This window comes from Notechis scutatus, chromosome 2 (genome assembly GCF_049901735.1).
Source record: "Notechis scutatus isolate UNSWTSFEM ecotype Mainland chromosome 2, rNotScu1.2, whole genome shotgun sequence".
NCBI classification, from domain to species: Eukaryota; Metazoa; Chordata; class Lepidosauria; order Squamata; family Elapidae; genus Notechis; species Notechis scutatus.
This window is the reverse complement of record NC_142010.1, coordinates 201762458-201782958: the sequence shown is the minus strand read 5'-3', so window position 1 is coordinate 201782958 and position 20501 is coordinate 201762458. Positions and strand designations below refer to the sequence as shown.

General features: G+C 34.7%; 1 protein-coding gene across 1 annotated transcript; it reads left to right on the top strand.

Moving 5' to 3' along the window:
• Positions 1 to 22: 22 nt before the first annotated feature.
• On the top strand, positions 23 to 18967 carry CARNMT1 (carnosine N-methyltransferase 1). The gene is made up of 8 exons (XM_026675183.2): positions 23 to 1605; positions 4143 to 4338; positions 5704 to 5867; positions 11912 to 12052; positions 12996 to 13174; positions 15227 to 15340; positions 16092 to 16195; positions 16754 to 18967. The coding sequence occupies exons 1-8, from the start codon at positions 1247 to 1249 to the stop codon at positions 16862 to 16864; spliced, it is 1368 nt and encodes a 455-aa protein (XP_026530968.1). The 5' UTR covers positions 23 to 1246; the 3' UTR covers positions 16865 to 18967.
• Positions 18968 to 20501: the final 1534 nt, after the last annotated feature.

Genomic DNA, 20501 nt, shown 5'->3' with positions numbered 1-20501 from the left:
ATATTAGTTTGTTTTTAAATTTAATAAAGCTCTCTATTATAGATATATATGAAAGACTGAGAATCATGCTTGAAAAACAGATTACTGTTTTAGGCAAGTGCTAAAGTGCCTATCTTCTTAATGACAATAGTTGACCATTAAAAGATTTATAGATAAAAATTACTTAAAATAATTTGAAACAGAAGTATATATAAAAAGGGGACCTGTAGAGAAATCGATTACATACTGTAGTAGTACTAATATTTCAATGTAATTATTACTCCATCAATATTGTCTCTACCTTATTATCATTACCACTATGCACACTATTAAGAAATCTATTTTTCTCATTAGGATACAGAATACATTGCGATCTCAAGGAAGAAATAGGTTAACATTTTCTAATATGCCCTTGTTATTATTACTTGTTTTGTTTTTCTAAGAGAAAAAAATGGAAAGTTATCTTTTCATTTCACATTTTGGGAAGAAAAAAAAAAGGAGCCATTTATTAACGCATCTTTGGATCCTTAAGTACTAATTTCGGTCCTGAATTTAAGAATATTTTTCCTGTGACTTGATCCGTACAGGTAGCTGAGCAAACCCCTATCGTGAAATTCAATCAATTCAATCAGAATAGAGCTGAAAGCGACCTTCTAATCCAGCGCCCTGCTCAGGCAGACCCTTTCTTTCAAAGGTTCTTTTCCCGATAGGTACACCATGCAAATTTTTCCAGGGGGATGGAAATCCTTTGTTTATCAAAGCGCCCCAGATGGGAATTTGAGTTACATCGTAGGTTAAGATTCGCACTTTAGAGGAACCTCTGCAAATATTCAACACAGGATGGGCTTATGGCGAATAGCTCAATTGCACCCATGCTTACGAGAGAGTCCTATCAGTTATTGTAGGATTTGGAAATGCAGAACCCCATCCTCTTCGTTTCTGGCTTAGCAACAATGGGTACGAAATGCTGAGCCAGGTCGGAAACAAATCGCTCGGGCCATCAACGGGAAGCGATGCACAGCTCTAGCCAGCAGAGCTTCAGCCTTCATTCCGCTCATTTTTCTGAACAAAACGAAAGATGATCTGCCTCGTCCCTCATCATCTCTAACCAGGCGCGGGCGGTAAAACGCGCATGCGTGGCGGGTCGTTCGCCTACCCCCCCCGTGTCACGCGCTTGCGCATTGGGTAGCCGTGCCCGAGCGAGAGCGGTAGAGTCGTGTTCGGCGGAAGGCGGTAGGCTGACCCACCGCCTTAACAGCTGTTCTCTATGAAGCCGGAAGCTCGTCGGCATGCGCGGAAAAAGGCGCGTGGAGGCCGAGCGGCCGTTCGCTTTCGGCGTCGGAGAAAAGCGGCCGAGATGTCTGTGCCCACCGCGTGCGCTCTGTCGCGGCAAGGACAGCAGGAGACGCCGCGGGGCAAGGCGATGCGCGGGGACAGCCGGGAAAGCGAGGAAGACGAAGAACAGGCGGAGCCGCCCAGACGGGATGGAGAAGCGGCGGCAGGGAACACCTGGTGCGAGCAGGACTCCCTGCCGCAGTTGGCGACCACGAAGTTGGACGGGAAAGAGGAGGAGAAGCAGGAACGGGAGCACTTCCGGAGAATTATCAATGCCTTCCGTTACTATGGGTAACCGATTCACTCCGCGCTTACTCTGATACCCTTCATCCCATTACCTGGGTGGAGTATAGGAGCCCTGACTTCTGATCCACCAGTTCATAGCGATATCTACCCACGGAGGCTGGGAGGTGGTGGTGGGGGGCTTAAGTGATCAAGGGCTGGAAATAACACGTAGTCCTCGGCTTACGACATTTCTTTTAGTGACCATTTCGAAGTTGCAACAAGGAACTTAGGACTATTTCCACACTTATGACCGTTGCAGCATCACCATGGTCATGTGATTTACATTCGGAGCTTGACAACTGGTTCATATTTATGACACTTGCAAGCGTCCCGGCGCTCATTTTTTGCGACCTTCTGACCAGCAAAGTCAATGGGGAAGCCAGATTCACTTAACAACCATGTTACTAATTTAACAACTGCAGTGATTTGCTTAACAAATGTGGCAAGAAAAGTCATAAAATGGGGTCAAAACGCACTTCACAAATTTCTCGCTTAGCCACATAAATCCTGGGCTCGATTGTGGTCATAAGTCAGGGACTATCTGCAACCCATTTCAAACCTGTCCTCAATCATGGAAGCACATTGAGCGACTTGGGACCAGTTCGCTTTCTTTCAGCCCAATTTGCCTCACAATCAACCTTAAGCTCTAAGGGAAAAGCTGGGATACCCCTTTAATAAATATTTACTCAGCCGTTAACCCTGCTGAGTACATTGGGACTTAACTCTGAAGTAAATAAGATGCCAATGTGGCACCATCCAGAATGTTTTGAAGCCTAGCTCTTAGGGCCTATTGATCGTTAACCATTGTGAGTGGGGATTATGAGAGGTCTAGCATGGAAGTATTTGGTACTACAGTTTTAGATTGGAATACTGTTTTTGAGAACGTCTTTTCTATTATGTAAGCCATGAAATGAAGTGATGTCTCCTGTTTAAGGGAATTATGGCAGATTTAGATAACTTGTTAAACTGCAGAAACATTACACCTAAGTAGGTGCATGTATTTTGAAGGCCATGGTTTTGCCAGTTGCAACATATGGTTTTGAAAACTGGGTCCTCAAAAAGTCTGAATGAAGAAAGATTGATCTCTTTGAGTTGTTCGTTTGAAAAATTGTTGAGAATGTCTTGGATTACATAAAGAACAAATAATTTGTTCTTTATGTAATCAAAATACACTACATAAACAAGCAAATTGTTTATATACTGTTTATTGGAGGTGGTGATCCTTTGAGAGCTGTATGCAATGAAATTTCATTTTAATGTATGCCGATTAGTGACAAAGTTATTCTAAGTAAGTTTCTGATATAAAAAAAAAAATGAGGCTACTTGTGGAAGCACTCATTTAAAGTGCAGTTTAAATATTTGGACACATAATATGAGGGCAAGAGTCACAAGAGAAGGTCATCAATAATATCAAAGTGAATTTTAAAAAAGAGGCCAACAGAAGACAAAATGGGTAGATAATAACACTGATCACGTATGCATAACCTTTCAAGAAGGCAGTAAGACCTATTGAATATTGCAACATTCTGAATAGCTGTGGACAGGATTGTTTAAATCCTTATCATTTCATTTCTGTTTCCAAAATCATAGAAAGAGTAAATGAAGATACCAGTGTCAATTACACAGCACATTAAGTTTTCTAAATCAGGGATCTCCAATCTTGGCAACTTTAAGACTTGTGGACTTCAACTTTGCTGGGGAATTCTGGGAGTTGAAGTCCACAAGTCTTAAAGTTGCTAAGGTTGGAGACCCATGTTCTAAATTACCACTTCCAAATGTATTGCCATGTCCATATTGATTGATGTAGTGTTTCAGTTTGTGGTTAGTTTTAGAAATCAAGATGAATTTCAACAGGATCCTCTTTTTAACACTTTTTATCATGTACCAATTGTGTCTGGGAAAGTAATGGAACTGCCAAATCTGCAGGTCCTAGTATAGATTATTGGTATTTTAATTTTGCTTTTAATAAAAATACTGTGTTTATTAATTGCATTTTTACAATGTCAATGCCTATAATTTAAACTATAAAACACATTGCCTGTCCATATGTTAGAACCATTTGAAACAGCCACAGAATAAACCTAAACCAATTTAAATGAAATCAACAATTCAGCAAAAGTTTTAAAATACATTTATCTTCTGCTTTAAAAGTTTTCTGAAAAAATATCTGTGTGCTGTTTTACAAAGTTTATAAATCTAAATGGCTACTGGTGACAGGCCATATGCATTTGTCATTTCTTCTAAAACAACGTGATTTAAGTAACAAATATATTTGTTATTAATATAAAATAGATTTTGGAACATTGTTCTGTCTAGCAATAAAATTCATTTAGGGATCCTAAATTGTTGATTTTGACAAGATTCTAAACCGTGTGTATATATTCTCATATGCTGGCATACTGACTTTGGGATGAAACTATATGTGATAAATTTATATATGTGATTAAAAAACATTTCCAAATGGGAATCAACTGAAAATTTACAAAACTGATACCAAGAGAACTTTGTTTTACTCATTATTTTTGATTTTTTTTAATTTCTAGAATTAATATGCATGAAAGAGTGACTCGTGCAGAAAGACAATTTAGAACACTTCCAGCCTTGCAACAGAAATTGTTACCTCAGTTTCTTCCTCATCTTGACAAGATTCGAAAATGTGTTGACCACAATCAAGGGATCTTGCAGTCTATTGTGAATGACTGTACCCGAATGTTTGAAAATAGAGAATACGATGGTGATGTATGTTGAGCATTTTATTTCTAAAAGAGCAATTTTGTTGTATTCAACTTATTTTAATTTTTTTAGTGATTCATAAATGGGTTTTTTTACATATGGAAAAGTTTTCAAATTACCTGAGTTAAATTAAGAAAGTTCTAGGAAAATTGATAAACCCTTTCTTAGATTTTACAAATGAAATATCTTTCTAGTCCATTCTAGTAAACCATGATTTTCTTTCATTAGTGATAAGGAGGAATGTTTCCACACGTTACGTAATTTATATTTCTACAAAAGCTATGCCCACTCATTCAACTTTGGTCTTATCTTTTAAAATAAAAGTAAATAGATCTTTTCCAATTTTACCTTGATTTTTTGCTTGAAGCTGTTTATTGCTTTCCACAGGTGCCCACTATTTATTTTCTTCAGTTTATCCCTATGTCCTGGGAATTACTGAAGGTTTTGACATTCAGTTATAGTGCAAAACAGTATTCCAGTTTTTATTTTTCCCTTTACATTTAAACTACCATTCAAAACATAAATAATGGTTCCTTTCTTTAGCCTTAAATTTTTCAAGTGTAACAGGAATATATGAATAGTTCCATTCCCCTTTTCAGATAAGGAATATTTTTAACACCCATTTTCAGCTCTAGTCACATTTAAGTATGGATGTGTGAGCTGATTATTGTTCAATTTTATTTATCTGTGCTCTATCCTAATTCTACTTAATTTTAGAATTAAAAATACCTTTAACACTTTAACACAATAAGATCTCTGTGCCAGTCTTCTTCCTCTTCATCACTCTGAATTATCTCCTGGATCATTTAATGAACTTTAGAAAATTCATGATCTAATAGACTTTCAGCAGCACAAATACTGCCTGATTTATTTTAGGATCACTAGTCTTTTTTCACTGGTTTTAAACTAACAGCTGTTTTCAGCAGCTATTAGACATATCTAAGTATATGTTCACCATTTAATTGCCAGCCATGACCTCCATTTTTAACCACCTCAGTCTCCTTACTTCCTTTTTTGCTAGTCCATATTTATCAGTCCTCTTTTTAAATATAAACTAATGTAATATGTACTCTCAGCATCTTATCAACAAAGCAAGTATTGACTTATATTTGGATAACTAGGAATACATGAAGCAGCAATAAGAAGCTATGGCTGAGAAAAGGCTTACCAGACAACTTCTATTCTGAATAATGAATGTCAACTTTTTGATGTGTTATATATATTATGTGACAGTATCATGTAACATGTGACGAGTTGATTTAGGATGTCAGTCTTAATTTAGTTTCCAGTTATTAGTCCTACATTTTTATATTAACCAAGATGTTATGATAATGTATCATATTAATCTGTAGCTAACTTTTTTAAAATTAGGGAAATGGAAAGATTACACCAGCTTCAACTTTTGACATGGATAAATTAAAATCCACTCTGAAACAATTTGTAAGAGATTGGAGTGAAACTGGGAAACCTGAGAGAGATTCTTGCTATCAGCCTATCATTAATGAAATTGTAAGGAACTTTCCAAAAGACAGATGGTAAATACCTTTTAAAATATTTATTTAAAGAGAAGATATGCGCAATAATGGATTTCTGGTAAAGGTTACTGGAACTTGTCTTTGAAAATTTGTTTAGATCATAAGGAAAAAATCATCATGAATGTTTGCCGTCTTTTTAAATGGCTTCGCATAAAATGTAATTGTGATTACTAAACAGATCAGCAAAGAGAGTAAAGTTTATAGTTACAAGAATAGCATACCACTTAACTTTGATAAGAGAGTTTTTTTTACTAGCTGTAACAGAATCTCATAACTTGGAAATATATGTTGAGAAGACCACAGATCACTCAGCTGTATCTTTTAATTTTTTTTAAGAGCCAGAAATGAAAGGAACTAAAAGCTCTCTGGTACCCCAGTTCTTTTGTGAGATCTAATACTTGTATTTTATGTCAAGTAGAGAGCAAATAAACCATGGGAAGGCAATAGCAGTAGTATTAGTGGTCTCTTTATAGGTAAGATTTAGTTATTTGAGATTCTTTATTAAATGGACATAGCATGGCAGTCTTGATCCACAGTCTAATGTTTCCCTTGTCTGTTGAGAGAATTCATTTGATAACTGGTGGGCTAAGATAAAAAAAGAAACTTGTTTTAATCTCACTTTAACACAGCTTGTAATTGCTACTGCATTACTGAAGAGAAAAAAAGCTAAAAAGCTCATTCATAATATAACATGAATACCCTTCCCTTGTTAGATTCAAGGCATTCAAGAATGTCTTCAAATATAGAAAAATTTACGGTAAGTTTTTATATATTTAAATAAAAGGGTTTGACTTTCTCAAGGACCCCCACTTCCCCACTCAGCTTTGTAAAAAAAAAGGGATATGTATATGTGAATTTTTAACTGTGTAGGGATATTAGTAAATGTTAAGGACTAGCATTTTTCTTTTTTCCTTCTTTTGAAATATTAATGTTTTTTTTCTTTCTGTTAACAGTAAGGGTTTTTTTTAAAATTAAACTAGGTAGTGAGGTTGATCATCTGTGATCTATTTTGAAATATTTTGTCCTATAGACAAAATAGAGCAAAGTCTCAGCAAAGTTATAGTGCGACCAGCCTAAATCATTTGACCACACTGGCATGTCTTCTGCACAATAAAAGACAAAGACAACAATGTTACAGAAGTAGAAGCATGTTTTTTGAATGTAATATGGCTTCTTGATTTGGAAAGTTAAGGAATACGTTGTCATTCCTTAGCACACACATTGAAGCAATACATAAATAAATCATCCCAGAATGTTTTGAATGTTTACTTCTTTTTCTAAACAATATCTAAACACCACAGTCAGATGAATTTTTTAAAATGCTATAATTAGTAATAAATACTGTGGTGAGGGTTGGGCACTGAAGTATGCTACTTATTTTTTTAATTAAGCTTAACCTTTATTGCAGTCCTGTCAAACTGGTGGCCTGCTGGCTGAATAAGTCATGCACAGGTCACACCCACCCGAGCTCTGCAAAAGCAGAAAACGCTGCATGACTCAATTGAGTTTCACACCCATGCTCTATAGCAGGGGTGTCCAACCTTGGCAACTTTAAGACTTGTGGACTTCAACTCCCAGAATTCCTCAGCCACAAGTCTTAAAGTTGAAGTCCACAAGTCTTAAAGTTGCCAAGGTTGGACACCCTTGCTCTATAGCAACTAAAATGATAGGATATTGTGACTTTATAAAAGTTCACATTTCACATTTATTATTTTCATTGGAAGTAATAAAAGAATCAAAAAGTATATTTTTAATGGGAAGAATGAGCTCCTTAGTTTTGCATATTTTTTAAGATTTAGCTTTTATTTTTGAGAAAACTAATTTAACTTCTTGTCTCACATTTATTTTGAATTAAGAGTTTCAAAATCAATTGTAGAAAATCTTACAGTTGTCCAGGGAGAATGACCCCCCCCCCGGTTTATAATCCTCTCAGATTTCTTTATGTTCCACATTTTGAAAACCCCTTTCTTAAATAATTTGTCTAGTCTAAATAAGTATAATCATTTGTTCAATTGAAAAAAGACTTTGATTTTTCAAGTGCAAATTTATTCAATTTATATTTTACTTTTCTGCTCAGTCAGGAACTCGGGAAAGCTGAATATTAGATTCAATATTCCAAGAGCAGTTTTCTGCTTATACAGGATCTGCCCCAAATCTGTTAGAGAAGGGTCCTGGAACATGCTTGAACCTTTACACAGAAACATAGGCCGAGATTAACAATCCTATCTACTGGCTGGAACAGAATCTTTCAGTGGAATGACACTGGATCCAGTATGACACTGGTGGATGCACATAGTCATAATAAACTTTGGTGAAATTCAAACTGGTTTGGGTTTTTACAAAATAAGTATATATTATTCTTGTGAATTAATATTAGGATTTAAATCGAGCAAAAGTAGAGCCAACAGCCAAGGCCAAATAAACCTGGTTCTTTGTTAATTATTTTCTGAACAAGAAGACTTGAGATTGCCCACAAGTACTCCAAACAGATAATTCCTCGCAAGAAGCCTGTGAGACAGGTTTCTGGCGCGTTTAGAGCTCTGGGACACAGTGAAATAACCATTTTGCTGAAATTGTGCTTTATGCATTTAAAAAGGATACTGGGTTCACATACTTTTCAAATCACTTTTGGCTATTGCTTGTTAACTGCTTTTCAGCTATTAAGAATCTTTGCTCTGACAAGTTTTAGGGCATTGCATGACTTTCCTTCAATCCTTAGCAAAATAAATTTTAAATACAAGTTTAAGGACTTGTAAAAAGTATCTTATTTTTTGGAATAAACAGCAAGTGATTATAACTTTGATTTTTGAAAGTTACAAATGAAGGGTCCAGATGGATTTGAATTAAGAATCCTTTCTGTGGTAAAATGCTTTGGTTTGAATACTTTAAAAAAAGGGATGAGATTTGGAAGGCTGAGAGAGAACTACAAGGAACTAAAGATTATAATTAGAGAAGCATAATACCTAAATTTGATTTACTAATACAGAATGAAGCAAAATATTTTGGACATTGGACATATTGGACATACATAGTGTTTTGGGACAATTTTTAGATTTTTTTTTAAATTAATTTTTTAAATTAAAATTAATTTTTATTTGATACAAAAGGGAAAGTTATATAAGTTGCAATTATTTAAAAGTGGATTTTAAAAAGCTATTCTGTTGGATATATAAAATGCTATTATAATTATATTTTAATTCTAATTAAAAAGATATAAATAACAAAGCAAAGCCTTCCTATATTGGATTTACAAAAGAGGCTTGTTAAAGCATTTAAGCATTTTATGGGAAAGATCAAAGAAATAAAAAGTAATAAAGCTCTAGTACATTATTTGAAGGGATTAAAATCAAGATTGTTAACAAAGGAAGGATTCTAAAATTGATTTCTTTGATCAAGGTTAAAATAGATACATTGTTATTTCTGGTAACAGACATTTGCTGATTAGTACTGAAATGAGACAGTTAAAGTTTTATATATTGATAAGATATGGAAAAAGACATGAAAAAAGAGATCTCGTTTTATTTAACAGAAGGTTGTAAGTTGCTAAAATTGCTTAGACTTGTTGGGATGAAGGGAAATGACTGGCTGATATATATCCCCTTTACTATATTCTTTTACCTTAGTTTCTATACCTTTTTTTCTTTTATGAACTTTTTATTTTTCCTTTTATTTCCTTTATTTCATTTTTTAATTTGTATTGTTTATTATCTTTCCAATTGTAATGTTTAATACAAATAACTATTTAAAAGGTACTAATGTTTGGTATAGTGGTTAAGATGCTGGCCCAGAAACCAGGAGACTCCCATTTTAGGTATGAAAGCTGGCTGGGTAATTTTGGGGCCAGTCAATCTCAGCCCACCTCACAGGATTGTTGTTGTGGGGAAAATAGGAGGAGGAAAAAGTATGATGTGTTTTCCACCTTGAGTTACTTATAAAGTAATAAAGGCAGTATTAAAAAAATTAATATATAAAAGACTTATTTAAAATACTGATGAGCTTCTAAAGCTTAGTGCTGTGTGTCTAAAAAAAGTCATCATCTCTTGATTGTTTATATTATACATTTCACTTGATTAAAGATTGAGTTACTATTCATAGTGATTTGATTTTATTAAGTCTTTCCTAGTATGTGTGCCTTATCCAGATGTGTATAGAGGTGTTTCTTGAAGATGGGCAAAGAGCATTATAAACAAATAGGTTCCTGTTTTTGTACTGAAATAAACTTGTTAGGAACAATAATGATATAAGTTCTAATATATTTCATGTAACATTAAAATGAATCATTGAGCCTTTTAATCAGTTAACTGGGATACAGGTTAATTGATGACCATAAGTCCAGTTGATTTTTATTTTATTTTTTAGAATGTTCATTTCTGTCCAGTATCAGTTTTTCAGAATCCAAGCAATTTTTTCCCCTGTGTATTCATAGTTGTATCATTTTATGTATTAAAACTTATCATTTTTACATGGTCATTTCAGGACTGTTGGAAATTGTCTAAAGTTTATTTAAGCTTACGTAGCATATTTTTCATATTCAAGGAAAGGAAGTTATTTTGCTGACTGTTTTAATCCTTGAAATAATTCTAATTAATTCAGCTCTTAGACAACATAACTGTTGTTGAGAATTTTGGAAATTAACTCCACACATCTGGAAAGGCCAGAAGCTGGGAAAATCTGGTTCAAAAGGCATGGTAATGCTCAAGGCTCTCAGGGTTTAATATGTACCATTGCAGAAAGTAAAGAAGCATTTTGTATGATGGGTTGGCTACAGTGCTGTCAAGATTTGTATTTAAAGATTATCCTAAAACATTACAGATGGAGAATCGTAAAACATCTGTTAACCGTCTGCATTCTGTTAATAGCAAGAGCAGTTAGACTTATATACTGATTCTTAGTGCTTTACAGCCCTCTCTAAGCAATTTACAGAGTCAGTATATTGTCCCCAACAATCTGGGGTCCCCATTTTACCGACTTTGGAAGACTGAGTCAACCTTGAGCCAGTCACAGTCGAATTCCTGGCAATGACCAATGTGTTAGCATGCAATACTGCATTCTAACCACTGCACCTCTTAATGGAATGGAATGCAAAGTAAAACACACATGCAGAATTTGAATAGCAGTATACTATGTTTATTGGGATCCACCGAAATCACCAAGTAGTAAGATAGTATTTCATAGAATGGTATGGACATAGAACATTTTGTAATAGAATAGAATAGAACATTTTCGTAAAGGATATGGTCATGACTGGTCTCTGGTATGTTACAGATTTTCAAAAATTATTAACCAAGCTAATTATTCAATGCTGTATTTGTAAACTTGAAAGTAAATCACTGTCTTAAGTACAAAGTATAACATAGCTGACTGGGGAATTCTGGGAGCTGGAAGTCCACAGGTCTTGAAGTTGCCAAGGTTGGACACACCAGTCTGGATAGTAATAGTAATAGTGCTCAGACTTATATACTGCTTCACAGTGCTTTTACAGCCCTCTCTAAGCGGTTTACAGAGTCAGTATATTGCCCCCAACAATCTAATCTGGGTCTTCATTTTACCCACATCGGAAGGATGGAAGGCTGAGTAGATAGTAATCTTACCATTGTTCATTTATTTACACATTTACCTGGGAGGAAATCCTTTTAAATAAAGTGGAATTAAAATGTTACAAGACAAGGGTAGGTTTACATTTTAAGTTTGTGCAAAGTGCAAACAAAAATTACAGTATTCTTCAGTGCAATCTGAAGAATGAAATGAGTTATTTTAAAAAAGATACTTTATTTTCTGAAATTATATTGCTGTAGTAGCTTTCCAGTATTTAAAAGAATCAGGCCACTTGCAGGACTGAGACCAGAAAAAATATACATTGGAAACAAGTTTAGCAAATTTAACTAAAAAAACCGAATAATTTTCTATGTGTAGAGTCCGTAGACACATTGAAAACAACTTTTTGCTAGAATAAACTTGGGAAATAGAAGACATGATCGAAAATGAATTGGCATTATTTCTCTCAAATATATTTAATTAAAGATTAATCCTTTTTCTTGTTTCAGGGATCTCTCCAAAGTAAATGTCCTGGTCCCTGGTGCTGGGCTAGGTAGATTGGCCTGGGAAATAGCTATGCTTGGTTACACTTGCCAAGGAAATGAATGGAGCCTCTTTATGCTCTTTTCTTCTAATTTTGTATTGAACAGGTACATATACCGTCTTGTACATGTGGTTCTACGCTTGTATTTTTGAACTGGCCAGCACTGACACTGTTATTTCACGAAACTCGGGTTCTTTAACTGAATGTTTGGGTGTTTGATATTTCACATGCTTCTTTAAATTATTTAAATGCTAAACTAATATGCCTCATGGGTGTTATATGAGGGGAATTTATTGTATTTCATATGTGTTCATTTTAATCGGCTACATTTAACTGTTTTCAGATGCCATTTTCAAAGTGACAAACAGTGTTCAAATTGGTTAAATAGTTTTTCAGTTGTATATAATAGGAAATGATATAGTAATAGTAAGTAGTCCATGGTTGCATGATGCTTCTTAGCACATCAAGATTCTACTACCAAAATTCATCTTCAAAATGGCTAAAAGGTTTCTTCCATGCTTAAACCCCCAACACTCATCACTAAATTGCCATGTTTTTGCCTTATTCCAGAGTTCTTTTTAAAAATAAAAGTGGAAAACTCTAGAAAGGCAATCTGCTTACTTGTAAGTTCCTGAATACCCTGGAGAGAAAAAAAGGTCCTACCCTTTCTAGATCACCTACAAGAAATCACCTACAAGACATTTCTAGATCACCTACAAGACATTTGAGGTGTCTGCAATCTTGTTTTAATTTTAAAGATTTAATGAGATTAATTTTAAGCAATGAATGAAGTTGTTTCAAAGTTGTTTAAAGTTGCTTAAAAAACTAAACTCCATTTCTTTAAGAGTTTTAAAGTTTTAAACAGCAAATGTTTTTTTCTAGTTGCTTCTTTGTAGGTTACAAATAATAAGTGAAATCTTACAGCAATTATTTTTAAGAAAGAAATGTTAATTATCAAGTTGTGTTTGAAAAAACACAAAATGAAAGATTAAAACTTTGTATTGTTTAATAATAATAAATAACAACTTTTTGATAATTATATGTTTCAGATGCTGTGAAACTAATTCATGTAAATTATATCCCTGGATTCATCAGTTTAGCAATAACAAGAGATCTGCTGATCAAATACAGCCAATTTATTTCCCGGATGTTGACCCTCACAGTCTTCCTCCTGGTGCCAACTTTTCTATGACAGCAGGCGATTTTCGAGAAATCTACTCTGAGAGTAGTAAGTGGAGAGGGGAAGTAATTAGACTTGGAAAATGAAATTTGTCAAATTCTCAACACAAGGCAATATTAGACAATTAGAATTACTTTTGTAAATAATTTTAAAAAGCCTTAGGTTAAAAAAAAAAAAGAATACATCTCCCTTTGTTTATTAAAGTGTCTTATAATTTTACTGAAAGATATTTAGTTGTTCAAGGACTCTCTGATCTGGGTTTGGGTTGTTTTTTTTTATCAGTTAGCAAATAAGATTTGATTGTGCTTTAGCATTACAATAAAGAATAGGAAAGTCTTTGTGCAAAATAATAAGATTAGATTAGTTTCTTTTTCCTTTTCTCCCAGATAGAAAATAAATACAGACAGTTCTCAACTTATGACCATTTATTCAGTGACCATTCAAAGTTATGATGATGCTTAACAAATGATGGTTACAAGCAGGCTTTGGAGTTGTGGCCATCCCAACACTCCTGTGATCTTATGATTGTGATCTGGTCATATTTAATTAATAGCAGTGCCCCACGACATTATCGCCTGTTATGACCTTCTCTGCTAGCTTCCCCAGAAAGTCAGTGGGGAAGCTGGCAGGGAAGGTCACAAGTTGCTGCAGTAAGTCTCCTCCATCCTTGCACCTTTCCCCATCCCCTTTGCACTCATGTGGCATCTCCCATTGCACATCACCATGCACCTTTCCTGTGTCTCCCCATGCCTTCCCAACACTCATGCATCTTTGCTCGCCTTCCCCAAATCTTGCCATGGCCCTTTTGCATCCTTGTGGAAACTCCGGAGCTTGTATGTTTTCCTTGTGCACCTTTTGCGTACTCCCTCATACACTACTCTGCACATTGTGTTCTCCCATTCCTGGCAGCAGCCACTTGCCAGCTACTTGCAAACCACCCAGAACTTGCAATTTCCTGCTGGCTTCTACACTGACAGGAAGGTGCCTTACATAACAACTGTGGGATTCAGTTCACAGTGGCAACAGGATTGCAGGGATTGCTTTACTAAGCAGTGTGGGTTGAGCTTTTAAGACCACATTGCTTAATGACATAAATTTCAGTCCCAATTGCCGTCATAAGTCAAGGAGTAACTGTAAATCAGAATCACTTTAACAGTACCATCTACAGAACAAGTAATGATTTAAAATAGATTCAAGCTTTCTTGTTAAAAGCTTACAAAAAACACAAATGCAGAACACAGTACTTGGTCTTGTTTAACATTTGACTAGAATTCATTTTACCTTTATATGGCTGTGTGTATTGACAGAGGGACAAACCAATCAACTGAATTGGTAGTTCCTCTAAATAGATTTTACACATGGGGCACTTCTGGAAGCAGAAGACATTGCTACCTCTTTCATTACATGACTGCAAGCTTCTTGAGGGAGCATCTTCTGCTTTTAGTTTTCTTTTCTCTATTACTAGTAATGTCTAATTAAGTATTATTACTACAGATTCTTGCTAGTTACTTTAGGCCAGTGATGGCTAATCTTTTCTGGACTGAGTGCCCAAAGTGTGCGTGCGCGTGTGCCTAACCCCCAAAACACACTGCACAGACCACCTTTGCACATGCGTCCTGTGCATGCACCGACTGCGCATGTGCACGTGACCCATGTGCATGCATCCCACGCATGCGTGAGAGAGCCCCTCACGCACCCCATGCATGTGCAGCAGAGACCTGACAACCAGCTGGCCAGTGGGAGGCGTGCGCGTATGTGCGGTGGAGCTGAACTAGGGCGACGGCTCGCGTGCCTACAGAGAGGGCGCTGCATGCAGCCTGTGGCACATGTGCCATAGTTTTGCCATCACAGCTTTAGGCTAATGACAGTTAAAATCAGATGGTTCAATTCTACAAATTATGAATGTGTTAGATTCTTCTGCATAAGTAGACTCTTTGGAATTTACTATTTACAACACATTGTTGCAGCCGAGGAAATGGGTGAAAATTAAGACACTGAACTGAGCACAGATAACTATCACTCTTAAGTCTTCTTTATGATGGTAACCTGCAAGCTTCACTGCACAGCTAGACTGTTCTCTGTTCCTGTTTCTATATACAGATATATGGGACTGCATAGCAACCTGTTTCTTCATAGACACGGCACACAATGTCATTGATTACATTGATACAATATGGAAAATACTTAAACCGGGAGGAATATGGATCAATTTAGGTAATTTACTAGATCTTTTGAGTTTAATAGAAAGGGCTGAAGTATTTTGTACATTGTAATTTAAGTAAGATATGAGGGAATTCCAGCTTAATCTCAACCCTTTGAATTAAGAGCATTGTCAGTTTATAGGTTAAAGCTTTTTGATAGTCTTTTATTTCAATTATTTTGGGGAAAGAAACCAATCAATCAAGCAGAATAGAACTGAAAGGGACCTTGGAGGTTGTCTAGTCCAACTTCCTGCTCCAGCAGGAGACCATATACCATTTCAGACATTCAATTCAATAAAACATTTTAGAACAGAATCTACCTTTAAACTGGAAGAAAATGCAAATGTGCTTCAGGTACTACTTACCTGTGTATTTACCCAGGCCTTCAGATCATCTACAGAGTCCTTCAACTCTTTTCATTAGAGGAGGTAAGTTCAGAGAGAGAACCTTTGGGGTGGGACCCCATTCATGGAATTTCTTTGCCAAAAAACTTGAGTGATGATCATGCTAGCAGCATTTCAGTGCCAAATGAAGATCTTTCAGGATTTTTGTATTTATATTTGCATTGTCTTTGAGTACAGTACAGTTGTCTTAATTCATATGATGTGTTTATTTTGCACTTTTTATATTTTTTTAATTCAGACTGTATTTTTAGTAAATCGCCTGAAATATTTCAGCTACTGGGCAGGGTTTTTTTAAAAAATAAATTATTCTGGATTTCAGAAGGATTTGATAAAGTTACTGCTTTTTCTAATATATCCTAGGTCCTCTTCTTTATCATTTTGAAAATTTAGCAAATGAATTATCTATTGAATTGAGCTATGAGGATATAAAAAATGTAATATTACAATATGGATTCCATATTGAGGTAAGAAATGTTGATTTTCACATACCAATAATAATGTTAATATATAATTCCTCATCCTGTTCATTCTTCATCACATGATTAGTTACTATGATAGTAACAAAGTGATTAATTTATCAATATTCCATAATGAAGCTTTGGGAACAAAGTGCCTTTTAGGCAGAATTTTAAAAAACAAACAAAACAGTCCATCAGAACATGATTTTTGCATATTTTAGAGTTGCCTAAACATGCAAAGATGGATGGATGATGGGGACTATGAATAAAAACAAAAAGAATAAAAGAATTCCCAAGATAAATGGAATATAAATCAAGTGTTAGTGGAGAGCAAGGGAGAGTAAATGTTTGTGTTGGGGGACAGGAGAGGCATAGCGATTGATTCTTAATTGTTTACAGGCATGTTCTAAAGGGAGAGAAGGGCAATTGGGAAGAACACATGAGATTAAATACTTTTTCACCCAATACTGACCTGCTACAAATTTCAGTTGTGTAGCATTACAGTAGCATTTCATGTTTCAGATGAAATGCAGATAACTAAACAAAACACTGTTTATTTTTCAGATGGAGAATGAATCTGTTTTGACAACATACACTGTGAATGAATTATCTATGATGAAATACTATTATGAATGTGTGATGTTTGTGGTTAGGAAACCAGAAAGCAGTATCTGAAACAGACTGTCGAAAAAGAATATTGCTGGCATTTTTGTTAACAATGTTAGCAGAACATGAAGTGGCCTGTAAGGGATGACTGGACCCAGCCTCTTATTAGTGGTGCCTTTTTATTCATAACAGAATATAACGTTCTTTATTTTCTACACTCCTTAATGATATCCAAACATGCATTTCTGCATTACTTACATTTGGGTTATTAATGTGGAATTCAAATATTTATGTATCTGCTCTTTCTGGTTTATTTAATTGGTAATTTTGGAAATATTGATATTTTAATACATTATCGACATTCATCATTCTCTGTAATATACAGAAATGTTTACTACATTTGTATGAAAGAAACACTACTGGATACAAAACTGGTCCCCTCCCCACAGACATATTGTTTAGAAAACAAATACAAATTTCAATTTTGATCAGTATTTTAGTGAATTTTCTAAAAGGGTCCCCCCTCCCATTGCAAATACTGCAAGAAGCATCATGTGAATGTGGCTGTTTACATCTCAAAGCTTTAGAAAAAGTAAGAAAACTTTTGTAAAAAAAAAAAAAAAACCTCACATTTGTCTTTATAAGAATTTTATACACAAAATTGACACATAAAGCTTCAATCAATATTGCTTTTGCTCATACCATGTTGAGCATATGGATAAATAGTTTGAAGCACTGATATATGGAAACTGTTACTATAAATGTATTACTTGTCTAAATGAGACTGTAGATAGGTTTGTAATACTTTGTCACAAATCCCAAAATGAAGATCTGGAAGTATTCCTAAAAGATGTCTGGCATTGATTCATACTGTTGTTGCAGGCATTATTTTTTCATAGAACAAGTTCATACAAGGTAAAACCACTTTTTTTTTAAGGGCAGTGCTATTGGTAATTGTGTGAACTTACCCACATTATGATATACTGACACACATACGCAAACAAACTGGATAATTGTTTTCAGAAATGTACTATCATTCTCATGATGTAACTTGTTAGAATCTCATAATTTTGCACTAATTACCATATGATCAGCTTTACTAGGCATAATTGAGCACCAGCTCTGTTTGGATTCATGCATTACTCACTGCCATGAATTCTAGTTATTTAAGTACAGTTTATGAAAAATTTCTGTAAAATTAACTCTAGGTAAATTTATGGAAATTAATATACCATCTCTCAAAACCAAGTTAGGCATTCTTCTATACACCTCCTATATCAACTTAGCTTGCAAATACAGTCCAAATATACTTCCAAGTGAATTGAGCTAAGAAGATATAATCTAGGGCAGGGGTATCAAATCCGCATCATCACATCGTCATCACATGACATATTGGGACTTTTCCCCCCTTCGCTAAACTGGGCGGGGATGGAGCCAGCGCGTGACACATCTGGCCCATGGGTCATGAGTTTGACACCCCTGATCTAGGGCACATGACTGGCTTTTGAAATACCAAATAATGCAAGAGAATCTCTTATGCTACTAAGGCCTAGTTAACTATTATGTGTCCTTTTTCAAGTTGAAAGGTTAAAGAATAATTTTGCTTCCTGCTGTACTTGAACTAGAAATAGAATATATTGCTCTATGAGCAATGTTGTTAGTTATTTAAACTCATAGTGCAAAAAGCCAACATTCATATTTGCTTTTTAAGTTACTTAGCTCAGTTTAAACTGTAGAATATGAAACCTTCATGCTTTCTTAAAATTGATATTTTAAGGAAAACTGAATTTCCATATTAAATCAAGCTGTGGCCATTCTGTTATCCTCAGTAACTCATATAGATGCATGTTCAAAGTTGCCTTTCAGTACAAAACTTACCTGAGAGTAAGTTCCATTGAAATAAGTGGGGTTGATTTCTCAGTGGGTATTGGATTGTTCTATTGATAATTTCCTCCTATCTTTGCTAAATTCAGGGCACAACTTCCGTGTCAACTTTTCAATCCTAGAAAATGTTCTTTTACAACTTAAACTGTCTGAAATTACTTTGGAACTAATGTAATTTAAGCATTAGTGCTCAAATAAGTTTTATTGTACATCAAGTGTCTTAAATTTATCATATTTATTTGTTTTTTACATATTTTTGTTAAAATTACAAGTATAAATCCTTTAAGTCATTAACATTTTCTTTCCAACTTTTTTCCATTCCCCATTCAAACTCATTTTCATGTAAAGTATGTGTGTGTATTCTTTGAAATTCAGCAGTAACTAATTTTTGAGGAATATTAAGATTTTTTTCCTTCTACATGTGTACAATACTTCCAGAGAACAAACATGGCAAAGATTTCTGAAAATTAGGAATTAGGAATCATTTTCCAATACTGATATGTAGAATTCATATTCTGTATCTTACAATAGAACTATCATGGGTTAATCTTTGTTAATTCTTGTATGTATGTTTGCATACTCTTTGTATATTTGCACACAATAGGAAATTATCAATTTTGATGAAAGGAGGCTGGCAGTTGTGATCATTTTATGATCATATGATGTATAACATTAAAAGGTACATATGCAGCCCCATTAAATGAAAGTAAATTACAAAATGTAAAGTATCCTTTATTTCAAATAGTGAATTTGCAACCATCTGTGAACATTACTTCCAAGTAATGTAGCAAGTGAAGTTTAATATTTTTCTATTGATCTGCTGTTTTTTCAGTATTACTGACCTTGTTTCCATTGTGTAAATTATCTTTGAATACCTTTTCATCATCTTTTTATTAGCTGAAAATGACATATCTTGGTGCCTGAAAGTTTATCCTGCCTCCTTTAAATAAAAAAAATCCTGGGTATTCAGTATCAAAGCCTGATTTTCACAATGCAAGTGTGATTAAACGAGAGATTTTATAGGATTTTTTTTTTAAATACTGATACTCACTAGTCTGGAAAAGATTATAAAACTACAGATAGTCCTTGACTTACAACAGTACATTTAGTGACTGTTTCAAGTTACTGAAAACAGTGACATGATCATTTTTCACACTTAACGACTGTTGTAACATCCCCATGGCCATGTGATCAAAATTCAGACTCTTGGCAACTGACTCGTATTTATGACGGTTTCAGTGTCCCGGTGTGATCACCTTTTGTGACCTTCTGATAAGCAAAGTCAATGGGGAAGCCAGATACATTTAACAACTGTATTACTAATGTAACAACTGCAGTGAGTCACTTAACAATTGTGGCAAGAAAGGTTGTAAAATTGGGCAAAAATTACTTAACAAATGTCTCACTTAACAATGGAAATTTTGGGCTCAATTGTGTTTGTAAGCTGAGGACTACCTATATTTTCAAAGAGTTTGGATTCCACCGTCAGGCAAATTATATACAAATGAAGGCAGTTCAACACCATTATTATATTAAACAATAACAATACAATACATAAAATAATGTATTTGATAGTGCCACTATTTGGTAAAAAACATTGTTACTCCATCCCTCAAAGCCTTGTTGAAAAATCACCTTTTAACCATTTTTTTGAAAAAAAAAACAGAAGAGACAGGCAGCTATTCCATAAGTTCACTAAAAGAAATGCTTGCTTCCAAAATTTTACGACAAATCAGAGTAAAACAATGAGGAGAGCTTTGGAGAAAAATCAATAGCATTTACTCCAATATACAGTTTAATAGAAAATTAATGTAAAATGTTG